At 43.0% G+C, this 12,072-nt stretch overlaps 1 protein-coding gene across 1 annotated transcript; it reads right to left on the bottom strand.

Annotated features, from left to right (window-relative positions):
• Window positions 1-2,798: 2,798 nt before the first annotated feature.
• LOC135510781 (uncharacterized) lies at window positions 2,799-7,891 on the bottom strand. Its single transcript, XM_064931994.1, has 2 exons — window positions 7,696-7,891; window positions 2,799-6,320 (listed from the first exon to the last, which is right to left on the bottom strand). Exon 2 carries the CDS (start codon window positions 6,311-6,313, stop codon window positions 4,880-4,882), a length of 1,434 nt encoding a protein of 477 aa, XP_064788066.1. The 5' UTR covers window positions 6,314-6,320; window positions 7,696-7,891; the 3' UTR covers window positions 2,799-4,879.
• Window positions 7,892-12,072: the final 4,181 nt, after the last annotated feature.

Here is a 12,072-nt window from a genome sequence, read left to right as displayed (position 1 = left end):
TGGGCGCAGGGACCACAATCCTTCTTCTAGGTGCCCGGCGGGGGGAGGAGGAGGAGACTATGGTATGACAAATAATCCTGCCTTTTCGGGAGCCGACAGAGAGTATAAACCCCTGGGGGGGTAGTTCCCGGAAGGAGATCAATACTACAGTCATACGACCGGTGTGGAGGGAGAGAAGTGGCCTTGGAACGACTGAACACCGTGCGCAGATCGTGATACTCCTCCGGCACCCCTGTCAAATCGGCAGGCTCCTCCTGTGAAGAAGAGACAGAGGAAACAGGAGGGATAGCAGACATTAAACAGGTTACATGACAAGAAACATTCCAGGATAGGATAGTATTACTTCAATTAATAGAAGGGTTATGGCGCACTAGCCAGGGATGACCCAAAACAACAGGTGTAAAAGGTGAACAAAAAATTAAAAAGAAATGGTTTTCGCTATGATTACCAGAGACAGTGAGGGTTAAAGGCAGCGTCTCACGCTGAATCTTGGGGGAGAACTACCATCTAAAGCGAACAAGGCCCTGGGCTCCCTAACTGTCTGAGAGGAATGTCATGTTCCCGAGCCCAGGTCTATCCATAAAACAGCCCTCCGCCCCAGAGTCTATCAAGGCACTGCAGGAAGCAGATGAACCGGGCCAGCGGAGATGGACCGGAAAGGTAGTGCGTGATCCAGAAGGAGAGGCCTGAGTAGTTGCGCTCACCAGTAGCCCTCCTCTTACTGATGAGCTCTGGCTTTTACTGGACATGAGGTGACAAAATGACCAGCGGAGCCGCAGTAGAGACAGAGGCGATTGGTGATTCTCCGTTCCCTCTCCTTGGCCGAGATGCGAATACCCCCCAGCTGCATAGGCTCAGCATCCGAGCCGGCGGAGGAGGGTGGCAGTGATGCGGCAGGTGGCAGTGATGTGGAGAGGGGAGCAACGGAGAACGTGAGCTCCTTTCCACGAGCTCGGCGACGAAGATCAAACCGTCGCTCTATGCGAATAGCGAGAGCTATTAAGGAGTCCAGACTGGAAGGAACCTCCCGGGAGAGGATCTCATCCTTAACCTCGACGTGGAGACCCTCCAGAAAACGAGCGAGCAAAGCCGGCTCGTTCCAGTCACTAGAGGCAGCGAGAGTGCGAAACTCAATAGAATAATCCGTTATGGATCTATTCCCCTGACATAGGGAAGACAGGGCCCTGGAAGCCTCCTCGCCAAAAACAGAACGGTCAAAAACCCGTATCATCTCCTCCTTAAAGTCCTGATACTGGTTAATACACTCAGCCCTCGCCTCCCAGACTGCCGTGCCCCACTCACGCGCCCGTCCGGTAAGGAGAGAAATGACGTAGGCGATGCGGGCTGCGCTCCTGGAGTAAGTGTTGGGCTGGAGAGAGAACACCACATCACACTGAGTGAGGAATGAGCGGCACTCAGTGGGCTCCCCAGAGTAACACGGCGGGTTGTTGATCCTGGGCTCCGGAGACTCGGAAACCCTGGAAGTGGGCGGTGGATCGAGGTGGAGTTGGTGAACCCGTCTTGTGAGGTCGGAGACTTGGACGGCCAGGGTCTCAACGGCATGTTGAGCAGCAGACAATTCCTCCTCGTGTCTGCCTAGCATCGCTCCCTGGATCTCGACGGCGGAGTGAAAAGGGTCCGGAGCCGCTGGGTCCATTCTTGGTCTGATTCTTCTGTTATGAACTTGAGTGAAGACCCAAAAGCGGTTTTAACAGAAAACAGAGTTCTTTAATGAAAATACAGGAATGGCATAATCCTTTTCCAACGTTGTCAGCGGAACAAAAGAACGTTAGTATAGTGCAGGATGCTCCTGCCAGGCAGACTCCGACAGGACAGGACAAGGTGGAAGCAAAAGACGACAGCTTGCTTCTGGCATCAAAAAACACAAACAAGAATCAGACACTGAAAGTAGCAGGAACAGAGAGAGAAATAGAGACCTAATCAGAGGGGGAAGAGAGAACAGGTGGGGAAGAGTGAAAGAGCTAGTTAGGGCAGATGTAGAACAGCTGAGGAATGAGAGACAGAGAAGGTAACCTAAAAAGACCAGCAGAGAGAGAGAATGAAGAGAAAGGACAGGAACAGACATAACAAGACATGACATTATGACTGTGGTAATTAATGAAACTGCAACACAGAATTGGTATGACTGTTTTCATAAAGGTGTTATGACTGTTTTCATAAAGGTGTTGTGACTGTTTTCATAAAGGTGTTATGACTGTTTTCATAAAGGTGTTGTGACTGTTTTCATAAAGGTGTTATGACTGTTTTCATAAAGGTGTTGTGACTGTTTTCATGAAGGTGTTATGACTGTTTTCATAAAGGTGTTATGACTGTTTTCATAAAGGTGTTATGACTGTTTTCATAAAGGTGTTATGACTGTTTTCATAAAGGTGTTATGACTCTTTTCATAAAGGTGTTATGACTCTTTTCATAAAGGTGTTATGACTCTTTTCATAAAGGTGTTATGACTCTTTTCATAAAGGTGTTATGACTCTTTTCATAAAGGTGTTATGACTCTTTTCATAAAGGTGTTATGTATACCCCTTCATATAATGTGGTCCTGAGGGAATATGTGACATTATTTGATCACGTTATATCATGGCTGACCAGGGGCCTGTTGATGAGAACCTGAAAATCCTGACTCATTAGAAATACACACCTTTATCTAATACATACAAGGCTCATATTAGGTACTGAAAAAGGATTTAATAATTGGAAATGTTTCATTTATTTAACTGTGGTATGTCGGCTTCTAACTTTATGTGCCTTTGATAATTTTAGCAACAAAAACAGAGTCATTATTAAAACTGTTTATTGAAAATATGTTTTGTAATTGGAGTAATGTTGTCTGCCATTTGGATTGTTGATTTCCTGCATTTACTGTTGAGAAGTTACAACTACAATGTGAGAATGTGTAAAGGACGTCACGCGTAGCGAGTACCACTTCAAACCAAATCAAATCAAATTGTATAGTTCACATACCCATATTAACATCTGCTAAATATGTGTATAGCGAAATGTGTTCCTAGCTCCAACAGTGCAGTAGTATGTAACAATTCACAACAACGTATACAATTAAAATAATGGAATTAAGAAATATCTAAGTATCAAAATATATTCTTATTCAGCTGATACCGAGACCCATCTCATCATTGTTTTCACGAGCAGGGTAACCAAGGGGCCAGGGTTTCAGTCTCGAAGAACACTTTGACTGCATCTACAGCATTGTTTCGTTATTGCAGTTTAACTGAATCACGGCCGAGAAAGACAATTCCCACTGATGGCCCCATAGAGAAGTCAAATGAGAAAATTCCTAATAAGACACTTTAGTCATCACATTTGCGCACAAAACATCCATTGAATTATTACAATTGTTTGTTGACGGAGAGCTGAAGATATTAAACAGAGTTCCCAGAGCATGTTCACGGCATACTGCTGTCTGTCCAGTGAGCACTGAGCTCTAGTGCAGGGAGAGTAATCCCAGTAAGAAAGATGACAGCAACCATGAAATGGTGTATGTGAATGTAAGTAGATACCTCAGTGATACTAACCCACATACTCAGTACGTTATCAAAGATTAATCAGACTAACTAGGTTTTCCCTTTTATCTGTGGATTAATTGTTGGAGTAGAGAAACACACAATTTTGTATGACTCTGGGTCAAAAATATCTAAATGAAACTCAGGCCTGATGTGAGATAAATATAGTACTTTGTAACGTCCAGTAGAGGGCAGTATATCACACAGATGTGGTTGGACCAGAGGTATGCAACATGGGTTCCTGGGACCCACAATGTCTGCTGATTTTTCTCTTCTCCCTTTGACTGGCACTAAATGTACCTGATCCTTTAATACCAATGATTGGTCTGAGTGAAGTCATCAGGATTCCCTGGTCTAAATCAGTTGCTACATCACACTGTGGTTCATGGTGATGGAGTTCCCCACAGCTCTGGGCTGACCTTACATTATGTGTTTCACATTCCTAAATGGTGGTTCAGGACTGGTTGGTGGGACATGGCTGATTCCATTTGCAAACAAATAGGTATGGAAACCACTATAGACCGACTACTGATATGAGATTTGTCCAACATCACCATTGTCCAGCTCCATCATAATCCCAGTCTATCTTTTCACACTCATCTTCCAGGAACATATCATTGAAGGGCTCAAGAGTGGATCCTGGGATGATTAAACCACCATTTTGTTTGTTTTTCTTAGGTTTTTATTGTATAATTTCTCTGAATTTATCATAGTTTTTTTGTGATTCCATTTTTATAGAATTTTCACAAAACACAAAAATGAACACCAACAAACAGAGAGCATTGGGCCAGCAACCCAGTATTGGGCCAGCAACCCAGTAAGGTTTCTGGTTCAAATCCTCAGGTCGCCAAGGTGGAAAAATCTACCGTTCTGCCCTTGAGCATGGCAATTAACCCCCAACAACTGCTCCCTGTGCACCGATGACGTGTATTCAGAGCGATTGGGTAAAATGAGGAACATGTATTTTAGTTGAATGCATTCAGTTGTACAACTGACTAGGTATCCACTCTTTCCCTACAAAGGTCTCCCGCCCATGATACATTAAACAGAAAAAAAGAGAAAAAGACTCTTTAATGTACTGAATGATTTGTCATGAGGACAGGTCAAGTCTCCCTCCTACACCAACAACCTGTAGTCATCCCCTCAAAATAGCAAAGAAAGAGGAACAGAAGGGATACCAGGTAGCTTTTTGGGAACAGATTATCTTTTACACTTCACACAGATGAACAATTAAAATACATCTAAATGAAAAACAGGGTATAGAAATGTTGAACAAAAGCAGTTACACAAGCAGTTATAAATGAGAATATCAACGTCATATATCATGTTATCAGGTGAGCTCACCACTGGACAAGTCTCTCCCAGGGTGGAGTGCGTACCTTTTCACCCCCAGCTTTCTCCAGCATGAATCTGACTTGGACCCCAGGAGACATGGTCATACTAGACTCATACACATAGACATCATACCCAGGTATATCAGCCTGATGTGAGCCCTTTTCCTCAGAGAACTTTACAGCCCATTGCCAGGTGTTATAATCCAGGGTGCCTTCAGAAGAGTAGAACCCAACCCAGGAGTTATTAAACGTTTTCTTCCAGGCAGTGAAGGATTTCTTTACATACAGACGAGCGCAGGCCTTTCCATCCTTTACGAAGAGCTGCAGACTGGCGTCATATCCGTTAACATCAACAGGAATCTCTCTGTTGGCATCGTGAAACTCAGAACCTCTCCATATCTCCTCTCCAGTTGGAGACCCAAACCCCAAGTTATTCCACCATGATTTTACCTCCTTACAGAGCCGGACCTGGAGACCAGGGTTAAGGGGTACTGAAGTGTTATAGCTCCCAGAGGCTTTTCCCCCGACTGATGATCTGTCCAGCTCGCTCTTACTGTCACTGTTATTGTTCCTATGAAGAACCACCATTACACCATGGCCTAATAGCCTCTTGGGGATCCCACTCCAGATGATCCTGGCTTTTCCTCTATCTGTGGTTTTCACCTCAAGCTTAATCAATGTATTATCTTCATGCTTCAAGGTACTTTGTGATTTTACACGATATGATTGCGCCCTAAATGTAAAGGACAATACAATTGTCAGAAGAAGTGCCAGACCAGGTGTGTGTCCCCAGATGTTTTCCAGTTCTTGCAGACTGTTGTGGTTGATCTCTACATTATATATACGTGGAATGTCATTTCGGTCAATGGTTGCGAGACATTGGATTTGTGTTAAGAGGTTTAAACTGACAAGGTATGTATTGTCTGGATCATAGCCAGTTCCTGTGTTTCCATTTGGTGGATAGTGCTGTGTGACATAGACCTCATCTACTATGAACTGATTGGACTCTTCCTCCCTAACTCTGAGTATGACCCTGTCCCTGTTGTTCTCAGGTCCCCTTGAGTTGTAGAATCTTCGAGTTACATAATCAGGAAGTGCCAAAGCATCGTTGTTGTTATTGTGAACAAGGTTCCCTAGTGAGTAGTAACTTTCATGTTGATGGTGCAGAATAGGTAATGGACGGGGATTATCTGCATTTCTATAGAAATGAAAGCCATAGTCTCTCCTGGCTGGGTTGAAATTGAGTCTCATGTTGCCGTTGTTGTCAATGTAAATGTTGTTGGCTAGCCAGTGGAGCAGCATGAGGCCGTGTCGAGGAGAGGTGTGACCAAACTCTATTCCCTTGAGGTCCTTTATTGAACTAAGGGTTCCTCTGACAGCGCATACTGAGGCCAGAGACAGACACAAGATGAAACAACCCAGGATGCCCCTTCCAACCATGGTCGACCTAAGACAAAACAACGGTTGTGTCAACATTTGGAATGATACCTGTAACTTATTTCTAGTGGTTGGTAATACATTACAGTTCCAATGCAGATATTTTCTATCAATATCAAATCATTTCTGGGTAACAATGAAGTTCCTTACTCTAGTAGATTTCCATTAAAGTGGACAAAAGTAGCTTTTTAGCAAATAACAATCTCAAGCAAGAATTTTGCAGGCGCATAATCATGCAAAATGGATAATAGGGGATGATTTCTGTATTTTGAAAGTTACACATCTTGAAAACTTGAGTGCTGACAATAATTTTTGGGGGGGACTGTACAATTCATAATAGACTGGTACTATGTGGTCAGCTAGCTAGCTATACCTATTGCCAGACAGTTAATACATGATTTTGCTAATAACAGCAGAATCTATCATGTTAAAAAGCTAACCCAATCATTGTTAAGACCAGCCATTATAAGGCAGTGTGGTAGTAAAGCATGTTGCACATTTACATCACACAGAGATTGGAACTATCGGTTCAACTCATCTTTGTTGCCTGTAGTCAAAACAAAAGAAATGTTGTTGCCTTCATTCTGATTTCATTTGGTTGTCATGGAGTTTGAAGACGTGGCTGCGATCAACAAAGACACAAAGCAGATTGAACCATGTTGCCATCTGTCATATCCACCAGGAGAAGCTGGCTCTCATAGACGGGAAAACAATATGCCTGAAATGTATTTCTGGCAGTTACAGGCATAAACCTGGTCTGTTTTTGCATTTAAGTTTAAGATTGCTGATGTTAATTTGTACATTTATGATTAATGGGTTTTGTTACCTGTTTTAACAAACCTTTTTCAGTTTTGTACCCATGTATTGTATATTGGTTTTTTTGTGGTGTGGTTTTTATAAAAACCCCAAACAGGAAAAACTTATTTTGACTGCACTGGCCCTTTAAAAAGTGTTTAGGACCAAAAAACAGTTAAAGATCTGAAAATGTTGGTTTTATAAATATCTGAAATAAATCAACAAATTTTCATTTTGGAGTGAAATGTCACTTTAATCTGACCTACCAGGTAAAAGATTATTGGCACCCTTGATAAAGAGGAGCAAAAAGACTGCATAAAATAAATATGAATACTAAGCTATATTGTATGCAAAATCTGAAATTATATTCATTTATACTAATACAATTTCTCAGAGAATTAGATTTTCTAAAACAAGTAAAGCAAAACAATCTAAAAAAAGACAGGAGTATGGTCCCAACAAGTTCTTTAAACTATAAGGTTTTTTCTAAAATAACATTTGGAAACTTGTAAACATGATTAATACTGTATTGTAATGTGATGTAATAAGTCCTCACATCAAAAAAGTATTAACAATAATAATCATCTCACCTTCTTGTGCAGCCTACTACCAGAATCTAGTCTTGACTGTGTTTGTTTCTCTCTTCTCTATCAACAGAACCCGAGAATGAAAGTAACTAAAAGGTGCTTCTTATAGCCTACATACACATAGCCAGTACACAGGACAGATACAAAACAAGGGTCAGAAAAACAGAGTTTTACAAAGGCTGATCTGTGATGTCACTGGGTCACTCATGTTTCTATAGAAATGAAACTTATCACTAGACTGAGTAAATTTCACTTTCAGGACGCAGAAAATATAATGGGCGGGATCTGAGAGTTTCTATAGAAATGAAAGCCATGCTTCTGGTACTAGGGATGGACATCCCGAATCTTTTCGGTGAGCCGGATCATTTGGCTACATTCAGCTAAAAGAGACATTTGGTTCCCAAACGACTCTTCGTTCAGTCGCGCTGAAAAAAATGTACCTACGACTATGAAGCAATTGCAAATCTCTCATGTAAAGCCTAAAAAGTTGCCTGCCATGATATCAGATCCTGACATGTGGGTTCACATACATTTTAACTGACCAAGTTATTAGAGGGCACTGCAAAAATGTGTGCACCAGAATGAGGCTCTTTCCTCACTACCCATTGTTCCTGCAGTGAATAATTACCATCTTCAGAGAATATTTTTTATCTGCAGATAGCTGTCAGGAGGTCAACAAGTTGTTGTAACAGTATCAAAATCAGCGAGCCAAATGAACGGCTCTTTCACAAGTGATTCGGTTCCGAAAAGATCCGTTCAAAAAGAGCCATTTGTTTGCGAAACGACCCATCACTATCTTGTAGCCTACAGATACATAACCAGTACAATTTGATTTGCTCAACTCCTGCGCAATTTCTTCCGTCCTTTTGAAAAAGGTACAAGTTAAAACAGGATAGGCGGCGAGGAAAGGGAACGTGGATGAAAACGCGCTTGTATGAGGGCCGTACGCTAGTGGACGGGTCCGTTGGCACGACGTGTGCAGCGGTGGAAAATAACAGAATTTCCCAACTTCGTGCAAATCACAAGCTGCAAACGCTGGCCAATGACTCAACGCTGCAGAGTTTCCCCAGAAAAGATGGCTGACAAAAATACTAGGGGGGGCAGTTGAGTATGTTAGTTAAATGTAGAGAAATGATTATGCATATTTTTTTGTCATAAAGTTAATTTACGAAAATGGCTATTTAGCAAGCTTGCTGACTGGCTCAAATTAGCCTGCTAGCTTGCTAACGTTACCTTTTTGGGCATCTTGACATGAGTATGAAATTGTAATTTGTGTTTCATGTTTTAGGGTCTCCTGAGAAAACCATCAAACCAGGCTGTCGTCTTGTGAAACAGTGGATGTAAAGAATCTAGCTAGCTAAAGCATTTACTGCAAAATTGAATGGACAATTTTGTAAGCTGGCCTTGCTGATATTTTCCATGCAATGCAGTTGAAGTAATGTAGTTAGCTAACTCTTTTCTTGCTTTTTGTGTAGTGGAGGATAACAATAATTGTATGCCTATGGATGTGTAACTAGCTATGTAGCCGATCTGTGTATGGAACCGGCAGCTGGCCATCAGGATGGGGAACCCACATGGAGCGTCGTCGCCGCAGGTTCCACCATTGATAGATCGTCTCAGTATCCAGTAGTGTTCTTCAGTTTGCGATTCATGATGGAAATATAGATATGAAGATGTAATAACTTTTTACAGGCAAATACTCTCCCTCCAAAAATCTAAATATTACCTGGAAGACAGGTCATTTGGTGTCAAGGTGTCAATTATTTCAAAAATGTGCCTATTATATGCAAATAAACAATTAAATACATTTTCTGATTTTAAACCGTTTTTTATTCATAATTTATAAAAGCTTCAATGGCTATGTATCTGTGAATAAATTCATGAAACGTAGAATTGATATTTACTCATTTCTTACCCAGAATGTCATAAACTTGCTATGCTGAATTCTTGATACACCACCGAATGAATGTGCTGGTATATGCCGCCAGCATACCAAAATCGGCAGGTGGCTATTTATCGTGTGCTATTGTACACGAGCTTTGAGACTCTCATTCTCCACTTGCGAGTCATCAGTCAAATGACGTTTCCGGGGGTGAACCCCAAAATAAATGTGTAAAGTGATCAAAACAAATTACGTTAGTTGTGCAAGACATTTTATAGATAAACCATAAGTAAACTCAGCAAAAAAAGATGTGGCCAGGGCAATACATTGCAATGACCGTACTGTGAGACGCCTAACACAGCGCTACAGGGAGACAGGACGGACGGCTGATCGTCCTAGCAGTGGCAGACCACGTGTAACACCTGCACATGATCGGTACATCCGAACATCACACCTGCAGGACAGGTACAGGATGGCAACAACTACCCGAGTTACACCAGGAACGCATAATCCCTCCATCAGTGCTCAGACTGTCCTCAATTTTTTTTATTAACCTCTCCAGAAATAAGTCTCTCACTGTTGCCGCCTGCTATCAATCCCCCTCCGCTCCCAGCTGTGTCCTGGACACCATTTGTGAATTGATTGCTCCCCCATCTAGCTTCAGAGTTCGTTCTGTTAGTTGACCTAAACTGGGATATGCTTAACATCCCGGCAGTCCTACAATATAAGCTAGATGCCCTCAATCTCACACAAATCATCAAGGAACCCACCAGGTACAACCCTAAATCCATAAACATGGGCACCCTCATAGACATTATCTTGACCAATTGACCAATTATCCTGACCAATTATCTTGCCCTCCAAATACACCTCTGTTTTCAATCAGGATCTCAGCGATCACTGCCTCATTGCCTGTATCCTCTATGGGTCCGCGGTCAAACGACCATCCCTCATCACTGTCAAACGCTCCCTAAAACACTTCTGCGAGTAGGCCTTTCTAATCATCCCGTCAGTCGAGGATGCCTGGTCATTCTTTAACAGTAATTTCCTCCACATCTTAGATAAGCATGCCCGGTTCAAAAAATGCACAACTAAGAATAGATATAGCCCTTGGTTCACTCCAGACCTGAGTGAACAGAAATTTGCATCCTGTAGCTCTAACTCCAAAATGCTTTGGGGCACTGTAAAGTCCATGGAGAACAAGAGCACCTCCTCCCAGCTGCCCACTGCACTGAGGCTAGGTAACATGGACACCACCGATAGATCCATGACAATCGAAAATTATAATGAGCATTTCTCAATGGCTGGCCATGCTTTCATCCTGGCAACTCCCCCCCCCCCCCCGCAATTACTCGCCCAAGCCTCCCAAGCTTCTCCTTCACCCATACCCAGACAGCAGATGTTCTGAAAGGGCTGCAAAACCTGGACCTGTACAAGTCAGTTGGGCTAGACAATCTGGACCCTCTCTTTCTAAAACTATCCGCCGCTATTGTTGCAACCCCTATTACCAGCCTGTTCAACGTATCATCCGAGATCCCTAAAGATTGGAAAGCTGCCGCAGTCATCCCTCTTTTCAAAGGGGGTGACACCCTAGACCCAAACTGTTACAGACCTATATCCATCCTGCCCTGCCTATCTAAAGTCTTCGAAAGCCAAGTTAATAAACAGATCACTGACCATTTCAAGTCCCACCGTACCTTCTCCGCTGTGCAATCCGGCTTCCGAGCCGGTCACAGGTGCACCTCAGCCACGCTCAAGGTGCTAAACGATATCATAACCGCCATCGATAAAAGACAGTGCTGTGCAGCCGTCTTCATCGACCTGGCCAAGGCTTTCGACATGGTCAATCACAGTATTCTTATCTTTGCAGACAGAGTTCAGTGTGTCAAATCGGAGGGCAAGTTGTCCGGATCTCTGGCAGTCTCTATGGGGGTTCCACAGGGTTCATTTCTTGGGTGACATTTTTCTCTGTATATATCAATGATGTCACTCTTGCTGCGGGCAATTCCCTGATCCACCTCTACGCAGACGACACCATTCTGTATACTTCTGGCTCTTCCTTGGACACCTGTACTAACTAACCTCCAAACGAGCTTCAATGCCAGACAACACTCCTTCCGTGGCCTCCAACTGCCCTTAAACGCTAGTAAAACCAAACTATGCTTTTCAAATGTTCGCTGCCCGCACCCGCCTGCCCGACTAGCATCACCACCCTGGACGGTTCTGACCTAGAATGTGTGGACAACTATAAATACCTAGGTGTTTGGCTAGTCTGTAAACTCTCCTTTCAGACTCACATTAAACATCTCCAATCCAAAATAAAATCTAGAATCGGCTTTCTATTTTGGCTGGCCCTCGCTACATATTCGTCGCCTGACCCACTGGCTCTAGGTCATCAAGTCTATGCTAGGTAAAGCTCCCCCTTATCTCAGTTCCCTGGTCACGATAACAACACCCACCCGTAGCACACGTTCCAGCAGGTATATCTCACTGATCAT

This window comes from Oncorhynchus masou, chromosome 3 (assembly GCF_036934945.1).
Source record: "Oncorhynchus masou masou isolate Uvic2021 chromosome 3, UVic_Omas_1.1, whole genome shotgun sequence".
Taxonomy (NCBI): domain Eukaryota; kingdom Metazoa; phylum Chordata; class Actinopteri; order Salmoniformes; family Salmonidae; genus Oncorhynchus; species Oncorhynchus masou.
Note: the sequence above shows the minus strand (reverse complement) of the source record. Positions and strands in the feature narration are given on the sequence as shown.

What these genes read in the sequence shown, in the direction of transcription:
- LOC135510781 (XM_064931994.1), bottom strand. Translation starts at nt 6,313, where the DNA reads ATGGTTGGAAGGGGCATCCTGGGTTGTTTCATCTTGTGTCTGTCTCTG.